Source organism: Ictidomys tridecemlineatus, chromosome 11, assembly GCF_052094955.1.
Source record: "Ictidomys tridecemlineatus isolate mIctTri1 chromosome 11, mIctTri1.hap1, whole genome shotgun sequence".
NCBI classification, from domain to species: domain Eukaryota; kingdom Metazoa; phylum Chordata; class Mammalia; order Rodentia; family Sciuridae; genus Ictidomys; species Ictidomys tridecemlineatus.
Window position 1 is genome coordinate 48,772,479 of NC_135487.1, and position 17,998 is coordinate 48,790,476.

The 17,998-nt window shown below is 33.6% G+C and overlaps 1 protein-coding gene across 8 annotated transcripts in view; it reads left to right on the forward strand.

Moving 5' to 3' along the window:
- Atg4c (autophagy related 4C cysteine peptidase) overlaps window positions 1-17,998 on the forward strand; it is a 92,677-nt gene that overhangs the window by 41,700 nt on the left and 32,979 nt on the right. For all 8 annotated transcript variants that reach the window (XM_013363980.4, XM_021734828.3, XM_013363979.4 and 5 more), the window contains exons 6-10: window positions 616-946; window positions 3,606-3,676; window positions 8,638-8,774; window positions 16,768-16,846; window positions 17,505-17,581. In XM_013363980.4, the coding sequence (XP_013219434.2) occupies window positions 616-946; window positions 3,606-3,676; window positions 8,638-8,774; window positions 16,768-16,846; window positions 17,505-17,581 (695 nt within the window). The remainder of the gene's footprint in view (window positions 1-615; window positions 947-3,605; window positions 3,677-8,637; window positions 8,775-16,767; window positions 16,847-17,504; window positions 17,582-17,998) is intronic.

The following is a 17,998-nucleotide window of genomic DNA, read 5'->3' on the forward strand; positions in this document are numbered from 1 at the left end:
TGCTTATTGAGTCAAGACTGGATATCTGATAAGCAGTCTGGTAATTAAATACAGCGCTGAGCTGGTAAAGAAAAGAAAAAAGAGCAAATTGCAGAATTTCACATTTGTTCCTGAGTTTAGTATTTTTTTCTTTTGTCTTTTTGTAGTTATTTTGATTATGGGTAATATATTCTCAGTTTAGAAAATTTGGAGATTATAGAAAAAGTCCTGAGAATAATATGACCACGCACATTTAAACATCATTGAAGAAGAAATTGTTTCTACCCATACTTTTGTTTTTCTTTTGAAAGCAGTTTCATTGGGATATAATATTCATACCATAAATTCACTCATTTAAAGTAAACAATTTAGTGGTTCTTAGTATATTTACAGTTCTGCAGCCGCTACTATAATTTATGTTTAGGGCATTTTAATCATCCCCAGAGAAACCTTACACTCATTAGCAGTCATTCCCAGTATCTCTTCATTAGCAGCTGTTCATGTACTTTCTATCTCTCTATATTTGTGTATTTCTGAGTTTTCTGTTTTAGTTTAATAACCTGTATGACTTTAAATGCTACACATTTCTTTTAATAGAATAAAAGATCTGAATACCTTTCTTTGGAATTACTATAGCTTGGACCTGGCCTGATGCATTGAGTATTGAAAATTCAGAGTCTGAATCATGGACTTCCCACACTGTAAAAAAAATTACATCATCATTTGAAACATCGCTTTCAGGGGAAAGAGAACCTGAAACACCAACAATTTCTCTGAAGGAAACAATTGAGAAATGTCCTAATGATCAGGAGATGCAAAATGAAATTTTTCACAGGAAAATCATCTCTTGGTTTGGTGATTCCCCATTGGCTGTCTTTGGCTTACATCAGTTAATAGAGTATGGAAAGAAGTCTGGGAAAAGTGCTGGAGATTGGTATGGGCCAGGTGTTGTTGCGCACATTTTAAGGTAAAATTATTTAAAAGTCTTTGATCTTGTGACAGAGGTTTTCAGGCTTAGAGATACTGAATTTTAGTATATGTATATATAAATTGAAACTTTTAAAGTCTAGTATAAGAATGTTCATAAAGGATATTTCATTTGCTAATATGGAAAAAAGACATACTATGGCTCTAGTTACATTTATCTACATACAAATTTTTCATTTCTTGCTCTTGCTTTTGTTTATTGTTGCTCATAGGTACAAATATTCAAGTTCTCTTTCTAAATAAGTTCTCATTATACCACTTTATTGAAATGTTCAAAAAACTAACATCTCTTTCAATCTTAGGACATAAACAATGTTTTAGATTTTTTTTTTTTTTTGGTAACCTGGGGGCTGTAATGTACTGATGGTGTAATGAAATGTCAAGAGCTAAAACTGATGTTTCAACATTTCTTTGCACACACATCAGATTCTTGTGAATTGTAAATGTATGGCACTATTAACATTAAAATTATAGTAAAAGTAAAGGGTATTCAGGATGGTTAGAAAAAAGTTCAAAGTCAAATTTCATTATACTTTAGTTTTTACATGCCATTTATTTGAATGTTACTTTTTAAAATATTGTATTATTTGTTGTATGTCCCATTGTTATTATAAACTAAACCATCAATATATCATCTAAGTGTAGTATGTTAGGATATATTTTCTCCATTTATAATCATTTATAAATTTGAAGTTATTATAAGCCATTTTTGCATATTATAATGCTTTTTTATTTTATAGGTCATATGCTTACTGTTGAAAAAGTATTTACCTAATGTTATTTATTGGATTGTTAATGTATAAATTTCAGCTTTGTAAGACATCATGTAAAAGCCTAAACAAAAAAGCATAGTTTCTGGGCTGGGGATGTGGCTCAGGCGGTAACGTGCTCACCTGGCATGCACGGGGCGCTGGGTTCGATCCTCAGCACCACATAAAAATAAAATAAAGATGTTATGTCCACCGAAAACTGAAAAATAAATATTAAAAAACTAACTCTCTCTCTCTCTCTCTCTCTCTCTCTCTCTCTCTCTCTTCCCCCCAGCCTTCCCTCTCTCTCTTAAAAAAAAAAAAAAAAAGCATAGTTTCTTCCCTTAAAGATATGTTCCAGGGCTCAACAAACTTTATCTGCTAAATGTCAAATAGTGAATATTTTAGGCCTTGCAGATATTATAAGGGTTCTGCTGCCCAGTATTTTTCTTTTTCACTTAATTCCTTAAAACTATGAAAATCATGCTTGCAGTATATAAAGAGGCTACAAGTTGTGTTTGGCCTATGGGCCATCATTTGCCATTTGCCAATTCATCTTTTATACTAACACACAGGAGCCCGCATAATAAAACATTTTAGGTTAAAGAAATGTAAAGATACAGTTAAATAAAAATATTTGTATTTCCTCAGTTTGCATAATTTTCTTTTTCAGATAAGTGACTTTTTTTTTTTTAACACCTGCAACATTGAGAACATTACACTCCAGATTTTTTTTTGGTACCTGGGATTGGGCAGACAAGGTCTCACTGAGTTGCTTAGTGCTTTGCAAAGTTACTGAGGCTGGCTTTGAACTCAGGTACTCCTGTCTTAGCTTCTTGAGCTGCTGGGATTACAGGTGTGTGCCACCACGCCCACTTTAGAGAGATTTTTTTTTTTTTTAATGTGCAGTTTTACCCAATAGAATTCTAAGATTTGAGATTAAGAATTCATTTGTTCAGGTCATACATGTTTTCTTCTTCCTCTTCCCTCCTTTTCTTCCCCTCTTCCCCTCTTCCCCCTTTCCTTTTTTTTTGCCATGTTGGAGATCAAACCCAGGACCTCATGCATGGTATGAGCTACATTCCCAGCCATTTGTATAGATTTTTTTTTTTGTTTGGTTGGTTTTTGTTTGTTTTGTTGTGAGATGAGATATCACTGTGTTGCGGAGGCTGGGTTTGAACATGTGAGCTCAAGTCATCTTCTTGTCTCAGCCTCCAAAGTAGCTGGAAATATATAGGTTGAGCTTCATACAGGTTTTAGAAATGAAGGGTGAAAGATTATTTAAGGAATAGAAAAAAAAACTTAAGTATACCAGAGGACAAGCACAATAATTCATTCCAAGTCAGTAATTTTAAGTTAATGTGAAGCAAACCTTGAAGCATATCGTAATAGCAATGGTTAGAAAACATTTACTGTAGCCAAGTAAGTAGCTGAGAGAAATCTGTCTTGGGATGGGTAGGAGGTAAAACTGTACATTCAAGAATTTTTAAAATGTATTTTTTAATGTATGCTTTGGTGTTCTTTGAGTAATTTAGTGTAACATTCAGCTTTGTAAAATTAACCTGATTTCTGTTGATATTCACAAGTCATTGACTTTGAAGTGAATGCTGAGGAAACAGTAAAAAATGAATGGGTTCTACCTTGAGTAAGCATATAAACTTGAGCCTCTTAATCAAGAGAACCAGTAAGTAAAAATAGGTAGAACAGGGGGAAGTTGTAGTTTCCCATGTCAGAAATCATTGTCCAAATGATAGTTCTGACAGTAGACATATAGGTTTAATAGGTAAGTCAGATAAATGGTAGCTTTTTCCCTCCTCTTAACTAAATCTTTAGTTACCAACCAGAAATGCTATTTAGGATTTTAAAGTATAATTTTTATTATTTTCTTAGAAAAGCAGTCGAAGAAGCAAGACACCCTGACTTACAAGGAATAACTATTTATGTTGCACAAGATTGTACAGGTAAGGAATGTATAAAATACTAATTTTTAATTTTTATTTGTTTAGACCTTTCATGTATGTTTAGCTCATCTGTCTTCCCAGTTATATTATAAATGATAATGAAGGTTGAGATACCATGTATTATACATTTTGTTCCTACAGAACATGCTACATATAGGAGGTATTCATTAAATATTTTATTGAATATATGCTATAATTTATAATATTAAAATAAATTTTTCAAAACAAGTTCCAGTATTTAAAATGACTATTTTAAAAGACTTAAACTTGAACTACATGTGTTTTAAGGAAAGAAAATTTTGTGTTTATTTTAGAGGAACTATATGTTTTTCACAGTGCTTCAGTAAATCATCTAGTAATGATGTAACTATTATTTAGATTTTTTTTTGTTGTTTGGGGTCTTGTGTTGATCAGTGTCTATAGTGATTTTGAAACTTTGTTAGGAATTAAATAGAGTCCTTAACTTTCTAATACAATAAAATAAGTCACATCATGCTATTAAGTTTATTTTTGACAAAAAAAGCAATTAAGAGAGTAAAAATATTAATGTTTTGTTAAAGTTAATTATACTACAATGATATTTAATATGTTTAAGATTACTCTAACTATTGTAGAAAGATTGGTTGCCAAATTATATATGCATATTTTTTGTTGTTGTTGGAGTTGGGGAACTGGGGATTGAACCTAGGGCTTTGCCAATGCAAGGCAAATACTTTGCCACTGAGCTACATCCCAGCTGTATACATGCATTTTTTTTTTTTTTTTGGTGGTGTTGGGGATTGAATCCCAGGACCTTGTGCATAAGGCAGGCACCCTGCCAACTGAGCTATATCCCCAGCCCCTATAGATGCAATTTTTTGACTTTTTGTTAAGGATAATTTCCTTTTAAAAGAAAGTCATAATTAATAGCCATTAAAAATGAAAGTGAAAATTTTTCAGATGAGCATATACATTTTGAAGGTACTGTGTTTGTTTTTCATGTAGGAGGCTTTATAAATAAAATTTGCTATGTTAAGACCTGTAAACTGGCTGGGCACAGTGGTGCATGCCTATAATCCCAGCAGCTTGGGAGATTGAGGCAGAAGGATCTTGAGTTCAAAGCCAGCCTCTGGAATGGTGAGGCACTAAGCAACTTAGAGACCCTGTCTCTAAATAAAATACAAAATAGGCCTGGGGATGTGGTTCAGTGGCTGAGTGTCTCTGAGTTCAATCTCCAGTAAACCCTCTCCCCCCCTCCAAAAAAAAAGACCTGTAAGTGTCAAGATGTGCTTAAATGACTAATCATAAATAGATTTATTAATTGCTTTCTATTCTTTTATTGGTATCAATCAGCCTTGGTCTTTATTCATTATATATAGTTTCTTAATTAAGCAAACAATACAGAGTTTCTCATTATATAAGTGGTTTATAGTAGTTCTTTAAATTTTTATTATTCATGTTTAATGGATCTTATTTATACCTCATACTTAGTGTGAGGTAATTCATGTTTTCTGTTCCCTTTCAAATATTTCTATCAAGATATTCTACAAACCCTTCATATTCATCCTGTTTAAAATGAAACTATGATTTTCCTCTGTCTTACCTGCTTTTACTTTCTATTTTCTCTTAACAGAGAGGATCATATACAAAGGTTATTTAAGGTAGAATCCACTCATTCTTGGATGTTTATTCATCATTCTTGTCTAGCCAGTCAGCAAAAGCTTTCCAGTTACTCTTTTAAAAATGTTCCTGAAATCTATTCTCTCTTTTTCCCTCTCATTGATTTAGATCATACTTTATCTATAACTTGGACCTTAACTTGATTTCCCTATCTCTCTTCCCTTTTTGATCCTCTGATCAAAAGACATTGATCATGTTCCTTGATTTAGAAAGACCTGCAACTAGTTGCCCGCAAACTTTAGTCTCAGATTATCTTAGCATTTAAAGCACACAAAGTCCTGTACAATTTGTTCCAACCTACATTTCCAGTATCATTTCCCAACACCATCTTCCATACTCAGTACATTAATGTACTGTCAATCTTCAGGCTATTCTTAGGACACGCTACTATTGTCTCCTTTCCATGCCTCTGTGCATATTAATTGCCTCTATGTGGAATGTCCCTCTGTGTTTTCTTTACTATGACCAAGATACCCAATATGAACAATTTAGAAAAGGAAGAAGTTTATTTTGGGCTCATGGTTTTAGAGGTTCAGTCCATAGTTAGTTGACTCCACTGCTCTGAGCCTGAGGTGAGTCAGAACATCATGGCAGAGCAACAGTGGAAGAAAGCTGCTCAGCTCATGGTGCAGGGTGAGGGGTGGGTAATGCGTGCTTGCCTGCAGGGAATCAGGGACAAAATATAATCCCCAAGGACACACCTCCAGTGATATAATTCCTTCTGCCATACCTCACCTGCCTATAGTTACCACCCAGTAATCCATTCAGATTATTAATCTATCAAATGGATTTGTCTACCTAGTAGGTTAGAGTTCTCATAATCTAACCATTTCACCTTTGAATATCCCTGAGTTGCTTAATGTATGAGCTTTTGTGGGGAATTCCATATTCCAAACCTTTACACCCTTCTTATTAGAATGTCCCTTGTGAACTTTAACTTGTTCTTTAGAAACACACTTAAAGGTTATGCTTTTTCCTAATTCTCATCAGGCAGAATTAGTTTATTTTTCCTCTGAGCTCTGTAACATTTTAGAAATACTTGTATTAAATGTTGTACTTGTGATATTACATTATAATTATCTGTTTCTCCTTGTAGATCAGTGATTCCTGAGAGGGTTAGAGTAAAGGTATCAGAATCATTTGTGTGCCTCTGTAACAAAATTGAACTGTGTCTTAACTCTTATATTGGAGGTAGAGGAAGAACACATAAACAATTGAGCTAGACATTTTTTTAAGTCAAAACCTTATCTAGCATAAAACACATCAGTAAATGTCAGGGCCTCAGTAAATGTGTATTCAGTGAAGATAAAAGGTAAGAGGCAATTCGATAAGGCAGAATTATTGTGACATTTTTCTAGCTTTGGTTTAGACAGACTATGGGAAATGAAGGCTGGTGATAAGAAGAATTCTATAACTGATTCTAAACTTGATATTTAAAGGAAAGTATAGGACAAAAGCAGCAGATTTTCTTTTTCTTTTTTTAAAATATGTTTTACTTGTTGATGGGTCTTTATTTTATTTGTTTATTTATATGGGGTGCTGAGAATCGAACCCAGGCCTCACACATGCTAGGCAAGTGTTCTACCACTGAGCTGCAACATCAGCTTCCAGAATTTCGTTATCAACTCTTCTGAGAAGAGAGCAGAGTTAGTTTGGTTAAACTGATAGGTAGTGTGGGTGGTGAAGTAACTTTTGTGTTTTGTAAGTAGCAACTATTTGAATAAATGTATTTTGAACAAAAGTTTGTCTATATTTGTTTCCAGAAAATTCTTCTATTTTCTTTTGAAATATTCCGCCTAGGCTCTCACTGCCCCCATCAAAACTGCTCTTATCAATAATTTCATCTTGGTAAACCCAGTGGTCACTTCTCAGTCCTAACATTAGTTTGCCACCTGCATTTGGTACAGTTGATGACTTCCTCCTCCTTGTACCATTTTTGTTACTTGCTTTTCAGAATATTGTTCGACAGATTTTCCTTTTATCTTCTGTCTATTCCTTCACAGTCTCCTTAGTTGGTTTTTTCCTCATCTCCTTCATCTTTAGAAGTATTGGTGTTTTAATGCTTAGACTTTAGATTTCATCTCTGTTTCTGTGTATACTGATTTGAATATACCCAGTATTGTGACTTATCAATATAATCTATATTCTGGCGATTCCCAGATTTATAGATTCATCCTGGTACCCTCCCTAAATGTTAAACGTTCCTAACTGCCTACTCAACCTGCATGTCTAACAAGCATCTCAAACTGATATATCTAAAACTCAATTTCCAGTTCTTCTTCCTTTGTTTCTTCTTTCTATGGTCTTTTATGTTTTTGTAAGTGGCAACCATTTCACTCTTTTGCTTCGACCAAAACCCCTGCAAGTCACCCAAGTCACACTTTTTTCTCTCTTGTATCATAACATTTAATAGCAAGTCCTTACTTTATCTTCAGATATTTGAAACAGTCACTTTGTGCTACTTCCACATGAATATCCCCAAACCATTCTTATTTTTACAGTGACTGCCTTTGCTCAGGCCACCATCATCTCTTCCTGGAAAACTGTAGTGACCTTCTTTCTAATTGTTCTCTTTACTTCAGCTCTCACCCCTATAGTTTATTATCAACACAGAAAGCAGCCTATTAAAAAGAGTGAGTCAGATTGAGACACTCCATTCTCAAAAAAAAAAAAAAAAAACAACTTACTATCAGTAACTTACTATCTCACTCAAAAACTGGTCTTTACAATGGCTTTCAAGACTTCTTCTAATCTGTAACGCTGTTTCTTACTGCTGTAACCCTTGCTTGCTTCCCTCCAGAGGCATTGGCCTCCTGTTCTAAGGACATGCTAGCTGTTTCTACCTTAGGACCTTTGTGCTTGCTGACATTTCTGTCTGGAAGGCTTTTCCCCCACTTTCCTTAAGTCTTGATTCAAATGTTGTTTCTTATAAGACTTCCCTGATACCTGATTTCAAAATTGTCCCTACCTTAGCATTTCCTATCCACTTTTTTTTATTTTTCGTTAAAGTACCTCCAGCATCTGACATATTTTATATTTTACCTTTTAATATCTGTTTCCCTCATTAGAGCATATATTCATAGAGGACAGGAATTTGTCTGTGTTTTACCTATTGCTGAAGTTCCAGTGCCATATAGTAGCTACTCAATTGGTATAAATTGAATACATACATTAATGAGGTAGATATTTTTAATATGCCAAGATCAGATGACTGGCCAATGTGGGGGCAGGGGAATTAGGGTAAAAATCTTCTGAAAATCACTTTTCTAAAATTGAATATGTATTCTTTATGTTTTCCTCAGTTTACAATTCTGATGTAATTGATAAACAGAGTGCTTCCATGACCTCTGATAATGCAGATGACAAAGCTGTTATTATTTTAGTTCCTGTTAGACTTGGTGGAGAAAGAACCAACACCGACTACCTAGAGTTTGTGAAGGTATGAAATAAGTAGTCAATTTTCTTAAGTCAGTTCTAGCTGATATGAAAAATACAGGTGGCCTTTCTACTAAATGGGTAGTGATGATTTTACAGTTTACATTGTAAAGTTTGATATTAGAGATTTTAAGTCTTAATATTGCAAGATCAGATATGAGTATGTGACTGTGTGAAAAATAGAGTGGTCTCTGACAAAATGAAAATCCTTTTAATATTTGTAGCTAATCATAGAGACACAGATATGACAATAATCAAAATGTGAAAGTGGCTACAATTCCATTATATGATTTTTTAAATACCTTTATTTTATTTTTTAGGTGGTACTGAGGATTGAACCCAGTGCCTCATATGTGCTAGGTTAGCTCTCTACCACTGAGCTACAACCCCAGCCCCTCCATTATCATGATTTTTAAAATATGTATCTTAGTTTATTCTTTTTTGGGAAGGGACATTGGGGATTGAACTCAGGAACACTCAACCACTGAGCTACATCCTCAGCCCTGTTTTGTATTTTATTTAGATCAGGTCTCACTGAGTTGCTTAGTGCCTCGCCATTCCTGAGGCTGGCTTTGAATTTGAGATCCTGTCTCAGCCTCCTGGGCTGCTGTCACTGTGTCCCTATACCCAGCTAGTTTATTCTTAAAACTAACAAATTAGTGGTACATACCTATAATCCCAGCTATATAAGAGGCTGAGTGAGGCAGGAGGATTCCAAGTTTGAGGCCAGCTTGGACAACTTTGTAAGACCCTGCCTCAAAATTAAATCAAAAGGGCTTGAGAGGGCTGGGATTGTGGCTCAGTGGTAGAGCACTTGGGTTCCAAGCCTCAGAACCACATAAAAAATAAATAAAATACAGGTATTGTGTCCATTTATAACTTAAAAAAATATATATACATATAGAAATATATATACATATAGAAATATATGTACATATAGAAATATATATACATATAGAAATATATAGTGCTTAGGATATAGCTCAAAGGTAGAGTGATTGTCTAGAGGGCAACAGGCTCTGGGTTCAGTCCCCAGTACTGCAAAAAAACAAAACAAAACAAAAAAACCAAAACAAACCCAACAACAACAAACTAATATACTACTATCAAATTAATTTGAAACAAAATCTGACTTTTCTGCCAGTACTCTGTTATAGTTTGTTTTCCTGTGCCATCATGAAGTCAATGAGAAGTTGGATTATTTATATGGACAGAAAAATGAAGATAACATGGGAGCTTTCAAACATTGCTTTTTTCACATTAACCATTTAAAAATCTGTATGTTTCATAGCATATATTTTGTTTCTTGTACTGAAAGTTAACATTATCTTGTTTTGGGCACCAAGACATTCTATTGTGATGAAATAACTTTTGAAATGTTTAGTTTCTGATTAAGATTGTAGTCTTTATATATTTTCATAGTTTCAATAAAATTCTCTATTTTTTAGGAGTCTATTTTCAAGGTCTGAGATGAAATTCTTCTTTGAATGGAGTGTTATGGGATATAGTAATGTTGAAATATAGTCATATAGTCTCTGTCTTTTATGATTCAGTAATAATGTGTTCCTTACATGAAGCTAGTATTCCATATCATGGTCCGTATTATAGGTGGGTCATCTGTGCTCAGGCTAGAGTGTGCCAGTTCAAAAAATCTGGAGCAGCTCCTTTCAATACTTGATACATGGAAGTCTTATAGCTGATACGTTGGATTTTATTTTTTTTCTCCACATTTTTTATTAGTGTATTATAGTTGTACATAATGGTAGGATTTGTTGTTATATATTTGTACATGCACACAACATAGAAATATAATTAGGCCAATATCTCCCCCCATAGCAGTACCCCCTTCCTCTCCTCCTCCAGCCTCCTCCTGCTCCCTTTCTTCTGTTCTAATGATCTCCCTTAGATTTTCATGAGATCTCCCCCACCTTTCTTTTCCTTTTTCTTCTCTAGCTTTCATATATGACAGAAAAGCATATGACCTTTGATCTTTTGAGTTCTGCTTATTTTGCTTAACGTAATAGTCTCTAGTTTCATCCATTTTCCTGTAAATGACACAATTTTATTTTTCTTCATGGCTGAATAAAACTTCATTGTGTATGTAAAGCACATTTTCTCTATCCGTTTATCTACTGATGGATACATAGGCTGGTTCCATAGTTTGGCTGTGAATTGTGCTGCTGTATACATGGGTATGCACATATTTCTATAGTATGCTGACTTTTATTCTTTAGGATAAATACCAGGAAATGGTATAGTTGGGTTATATGGTGATTCCATTCCTGCTCTTTTGAGAAATCTCCATACTGATTTCCATGGTGGTTGTATTAATTCACAATCCCACCAACAGTGTAAAAGTGTTCCTTTTTCTCCACATTTTCTCCAACATTTATTATTATTTGGAGTCTTGATGACTGCCATTCTTACTGGTGTAAAATGATTTGCATTTGCATTTTTTTAATTGCTAATGATGTTGAATATTTTCATATATTTGTTGGCCATTTTTATTTCTTCTTTTGAAAAGTGTCTGTTTAGTTCATTTATCCAGTTATTAAGGGGGACATTTGATTTTTGGTATTAAGTTTTTTGAGTTCTTTATATGTTCTGGATATTAATCCTGTTTGGAGGGTAACTAGCAAAGGTTCTCTCCCATTCTATAGGTTCTCTCTTCACATTCTTTTTTTTTTTTTTTTTAGTTGTCAATGGACCTTTATTTTACTTATTTACATGTGGTGCTGAGATTGAACCTAGTGCCTCACATATGCTAGGCAAACACTCTACCACTGAGCTACAACCCCAGCCCTCTCTTCACATTCTTTTTCCTTTGCTGTGCAGAAGCTTTTTATTTTGATGCTATTCCATTTATTAACTCTTAGCATTATTTCCTGAGCTTTAGGAGTCCTATTGAGAAAATATTGCCTGTGCCTTTTTGCAGCCCTTCTAGGAGTTGTGTAGTTTCTGGTCTAAGTCCTAGGTCTTTGATCCATTTTGAGTTGATTTTTGTGCAGGGTAAGACATAAAGATCTAGTCTCAGTGTATATATATATATATATAAAAGGTTTTATATATATATATATATACACTGATATAGATATATAAAACCTTTTTTTAAAGAGGTTTTCTTTTTTCCAGTATTTGCTTTTGGTACCTTTGTCAAGGATCTTTGACGATATCTGTATGGGTTTGTCTCTATGTCTTCTATTGTGGATTTTCTTAATAGTTACCAAAACTTTGGAGGCATACTTGTTATTGATAGTAATAATACTATATATGGAGAGAACAAAAGAATCCCCCAAATATAAGTGGGGTTTTGATGTCTGACATGGGCTCTTTAATAAAGATATGGAAAAATGTCAAAAGTTCTGGACCACTTTACCTGGTCTGGTAGGTCTTGTAGTTTTGAAACTTTTGGTTCTGGCATCTGACAAGGTCCTTCTTGCTGTGTCCTGTCGTGAAGAGAGACAGACATGGAAAGACATGTCAGAAGAGCAGGAGAGAAAGAATCCTTCAAGCCCTTTTTATAGCAGCATTAATCCATTCATGAGGGTGGAGACCTCACTACCTGAACAAAAGATTCCACCTCTTTTTTTTTTTTTTTTGGTTCACCTCTAGCTGAGTTCTAACCAAATTCTTTCTGTCTTCTCACTACTGTGAGAAGATTAGAGACTGATGAAATCTTGAAAGTGATTTATTTGGCCAAAGTCTGGTGGAGTGAGCTTCAGATGGCTCGCAGCCAGATGTGAAGGCTTTGCTGCTTGCTGGTATTGATAGCATTCATCATGGCCACACTGCCTAATGTTCCCAAGTAATTCATGGGAGTCTGCATTTACAGTGAAACAAGCCACTTAGATTAAGTTTTCCTCAGTACCTAGCATATGGGAGTCACACAATCGTTATTGTTAACTTTCATTTTTATAATACTTTCCAACTTCCAATATTAATTTATCTCATTTTACCCTCACAGTAAAAACTAGATTGTTTTTATAAAATAGAAAAGATATAAAATAGTTAAGTTCAAGTTCAGATAACAAATTGGTAGCAGACCTTAGAATTTTCATTGTTTTTTTTTTTTTTAATTTTCCCCTAAAAAAAAAAAAAAGGTTTGAAATGTAACATTTCCTTGGACATTTGTTCATTTGATTTATACCATAATCCACTAAAATGAGAGAACAGTGACTATTGAGACATTTAAAATTTTCAATTATCAGGTAAAAGTGTCTGAAATGGTTGAGTGAAGTAGATTATATGGTAGGTGTTATGCTTGGCCAGAGGGGGTGGTTGATCAAAAGCCAAAATGAGAGCATGTAAAGAGGTGTTCTCTTAGAAGTGAAAAGGTAGTGTGTCTAATAGCGCTAAAAGAAAGATAATCATCAACATTTCCTCCTGCCCTTCCTTCTCCTCCTCCTCCTTTTTTTTTGGTGGTCAGCAGTCATTTTTTTTCCTGACAAACCAATGTACGTTATAGTCTAAAATCCATTATTCAGTTCTATTTCTCATATTTATTAATCAAAGTAATTCTAGTATTTTCAGGGATGGTACCATCTTAAGCATCTGCTGCATTCTATGAAAAAGAAATTGGGTGTGTGTTCTGTCAACCCCTAACTACAGGAGGTTTATTTATTTATTTATGTATTCTTTCTTAAGGATTTGGAATGAGGAAAATCCAATAAGTTCTTTTTCTTCAATAAGACAAATTAGGACTTTCCTTTTTGACTGATTGCTTCAGTCTTATTTATTGCTACATGGATACAGCTCAATAAATTCTAACTCTGTATAACTGAGAATAAGCTCTTTTAGGAACTGAAACGTGTTTCAAGTTTCTGAAGAGACAACCTTTTACTTGTAATGGCATTCTAGTTCATAATCTTCTAAGTGTTTATTGCTAAATCTACTCTAGTCTGTTGCAAAGAAAATGTAGATATCAAGAACCAAAGTCTTCTGATGCTTGGATCCATTCTTTTTTTTTTTTTTTTTTTTTTGAGGAGAGTCAGTGCTGATTTTTGCTATATATTTCCTTTTTTTTTTCTGAGTTATGAAAGACTTAGAACTTTCATTTCCTAGGTTCCCAGGACATAAACACTCATTTCAGCTGATCAAATTGCCTCAAGTAAGGTACCTTACTTGTAGCAAAGATTTTTATTTGGGGGATGGGGAATAGAATAGAATCCTTAATGTTAAATAACTGCATTACTATTAAGTGTTTATCTTTTTTTTGTTGTTGTTGTTCAATTTTGTTTTCTTACTTAGTGCAGGTTAGCTAAAATAAGCTGAGATTTTAATTGAATATACCTATTCTGTTTCATTTAATTTTTTTCAGTTCTAGTTCTTTAAAAAAACTTTGATATTTTTATAAGATTGAAAATATATGATGTTGTTCTTTAGTGGGTGATTTAGTTTGTTTTATGCTGCTGTATCAATACATGAGACTAGGTAATATATAAAGGACAGAAATCTATTCTCTCTTAGTTCTGAAACCAGGGAAGTCTAGGATCAAGGTGTTGGCATCTGACAAGGGCCTTCTTGCTGTGTCCTGGCATGAAGACAGAGAGACATGGAATGACATGTCAGAAGAGCAGGAGGGAAAAACCCTTCAAGCACTTTTTATAGCAGCATTAATCCATTCATGAGGGTGGAGACCTCACTACCTGAACAAAAGATCCTATCTCTCAACACTGCTGCACTGGGGAGCAAATTTTGAACACATGAATTTTGGAAGGAACAAAAACATGCAAATCATAGCAGAAGTTTGTTTAAAACAATGAGAACTTGGAGCAACTTAAATATTCATAAAGAGGGTTTTAAGCACATTTTGTTATTTCAAAATAGAATATTTTACAGTCATTAAATGTTTTAATACATATCTATTTTTACTAATATGAAAAGAGATTCATGATACATGTGTTATCTTGTATGTTAAAAATGATGAGCACTGGGTATTAGAATTTAGGGTAATTTATACTTTTTTTCTATATGTCTGTGTTTTTTTCCCCCAATGACCATTTATTATTATGATAATGATGGTGCTGGTAGTGATGGTGGTTGATGGTGGTACTACTTGGGGTACCACTGAGCTACATCCCCAGTCCTTTTTATTTTATTCCCCAGTGTCTCACTAAGTTGCTGGGGCTGGTCTTGCATTTGTGATCCTCTTGCTTCAGCCTCCAAAGTCATTGGGATTACAGCTAAGTGCCATTGCATCCACCCACCTGTTATTTTTACGAAAACAATTAAATTAGAATTTTTGTCAATTTATACAGATGCTCCTCAACTACAGTGTGGTTACATCCCAGTAAACCTATTATAAGTTAAAAATGCATTTAATACTTCTAATGTAACAAACATCATAGCTTAGCAACACTATGGAACATTGTACTGGATTTCAAGTTTAGAGTATCAGTTGTTCTCTCATGATCACCTGGCTGACTAGAAACTGTAGTTCACTACCACAGCCTACCTAGCTCAATATTTGCTAGCCTGCAAAAAGGTTAAAATTCGTATTCTAAGTATTATTTATAATAGATATGTATAACTTTTACATCATTGTAGCTGAAAAATTTTAAGTCCGACTATTTTTAGTTGAGAGCCATATATAAGAGAATTTTAGCTATTTAATATTTTGGAGTTTATAACATGTTTTATCATTATTAATGTTTAATAACATGTAGTTAATGCAAGAACTATTTTTTATCTTTTTTAGATACAAATGACAGTACAATATATTTTGATATACATATATAGAGTATAACTTACTCTAATTAGGATTGCATTCTTGTGGTTGTACATGATTTGGAGTTTCACTGATTGTGTATTCATATCTGAACACAGAAAATTCATGTCTGATTCATTCTCCTGTCTTTGCTATTCCTACTCTTCTACCTTCTCTTTATTCCTCTTGTCTAATCCCATGAACTTCTATCCCCTCCATCTTACTGTATGTTAGCATCCACATATCAGAGAATATTTGACCTTTGGTTTTTTGGGATTGACTTATTTCACTTAGCATGACAGTCTCCAGTCCTGTCCATTTGCCTACAAATGCCATAATTTCGTTCTTCTTTATGGCTGAGTAATATTCCTTTTTTTTTTTTTTTTTGGTGTGTGTGTGTATACACCACATTTTAAAAAATTCATTCATCTGTTGAAGGGCACTTAGGTTGGTTCCATAGCATAGCTATGAATCTTGAATTGAGCTGCTATGTTCACAGTGATGTGGCTATGTCACTGTAGTAATTGCAAGAACTATTGGTAAGATATTAATTGTTGCCTCTGGATATTTTTTAATTGACATCACTGGACATTTTTTAAAGGTATAGAGTTATTTTGCCTAGCTTAAAGAGTTTGCTTATAATAGAATATTTAATATACTGAGGGGCATATTAAATAACATATTGAGGTATGCCTGATATTTTTTGATTAGTAAAATAAATTGACTTTGGATACAATAATTATTTTCCTTAAGTTGTTTTCATTAATTAGTCTTTATGTTTATTCCAAATGAAACAGCACAAAAAAATGCGTCAAGTAAGTGAATGATTTGATTAGAAAAATGGTTTTCAGTTTGGGATTTGAAAACTCAGAAGCTTAATGAAAACAATCATGAGTTCTAAGAACTAGGTTTAGCATTTCAAAAAGTCTGATGCAAATATTACATTGGTCACCATAATGCTGCTCCAGTAACTGGAAAGCTAAGTGTTGGGGCTTTGGCAGGGATTTTGTTGCTTTAATGGGGTAACATTATCTCTGTATCTGTTTCATAGTAGGAGTTTAATGTTGAGCAACATGCTGATCACAATATTTAATTTCTATTAATGAGTGATTTAAAGAAAGGAGAAGGCAGTTTGGAAGAAAATATTTCAGGACATGGGGCAAAAGTAATAAAAGTGGTAACTAATTGGTGAAAAGTTTTGGAACTACTAGTATTGGTAAAACAAATTGAGTTGTTTTAAATAATTATCATTTGTCTCTTGACTAACTCTTGTTTTAATTTCTTTTGGCAGGGTGTTCTGAGCCTTGAATATTGTGTGGGTATTATTGGTGGCAAACCTAAACAGTCATATTACTTTGCTGGATTTCAAGGTTAGTGATTTTGTAAAATATATCTCTTCATTTTTTTTTTTAAGTCAGAAAGTTATTATGAGATCAGCTGGAAACAGTATAATTAACAGAGCAAAAGGAATACCTCATACATTCATCAGTCCTGCGGTAGCCACTCATCTGTCATTTGGCTCACAGTATAATTGGGTTCCGTAAAATGTATGCTTAATTTCTGTTATTGCATAAACAAGCCATAATTTATTGGTTTCACTGAACTTCAGAAGCCATAGCTGCCACGTTCTGGCAGTTGCTGTTCACATATTTACTTTTTACCAGTCTTAGTAGTGCTAGTTGATGATAAAATGACAAGCAATATGTTCTTCCTGTCAGGACAGAGAAGTGCAATACATTTTTCATATGCAAACCGTAGAATATAATTGTGTGTTTGTGAAAGTAATTTTATCACCAAAAATTAAATGACAGTCTCATCACTTTATAAAAATTCTGCTTATACAAGCATATTTGATTATGCAAAAGTTAATCTATCCTATGCAAACCTATGTTTCAGTCAATGAATATCAGTCTGGCAAGCTGTTACTCCTAGAGTTTTTTTTCAGCTGTTCTACATAGAAATTGGATTGTAAGCAGTGTAATAATAAGGTGTTTTTTGAATTACTTGTCTTCTGTTTTGTCCTTGTAGATGACAGTTTGATTTACATGGATCCTCATTACTGCCAATCTTTTGTAGATGTCAGCATAAAGGATTTTCCTCTTGAGGTACTATACATCTAGAGATAGTATTGTTTTCTTACCATATGAAGCAAACTAATTATTTAGAAATGTGCAAGATAGCTATGCTGTATTACAATTACAAGTTAATTTTGCCTTCTTATAAAATTATTGTCAATACAGTGGTTAAAGGTTAAATGCTTCGTTGCTGAATTTTAATTTAAAATATACTTCCTTCTTCATTTATCTTTGTCTCTAACTTGTTAGATACCCAGTCTTACTAAAATAAATGATCAAGCCTCTCAGTAATTTTGTAGAAAGACAGCTAAACTGTACTGAAGAATTTAAAATGTGTTAGATATGTTTTGTAAAAAGAAGAAGAAAGGAAGTAAAAGAGAAGGTGAAAGACTTGAGGTAAAGTGACAAAATAAGATTATCTACTAAATTAATTATTATTTACTAGTC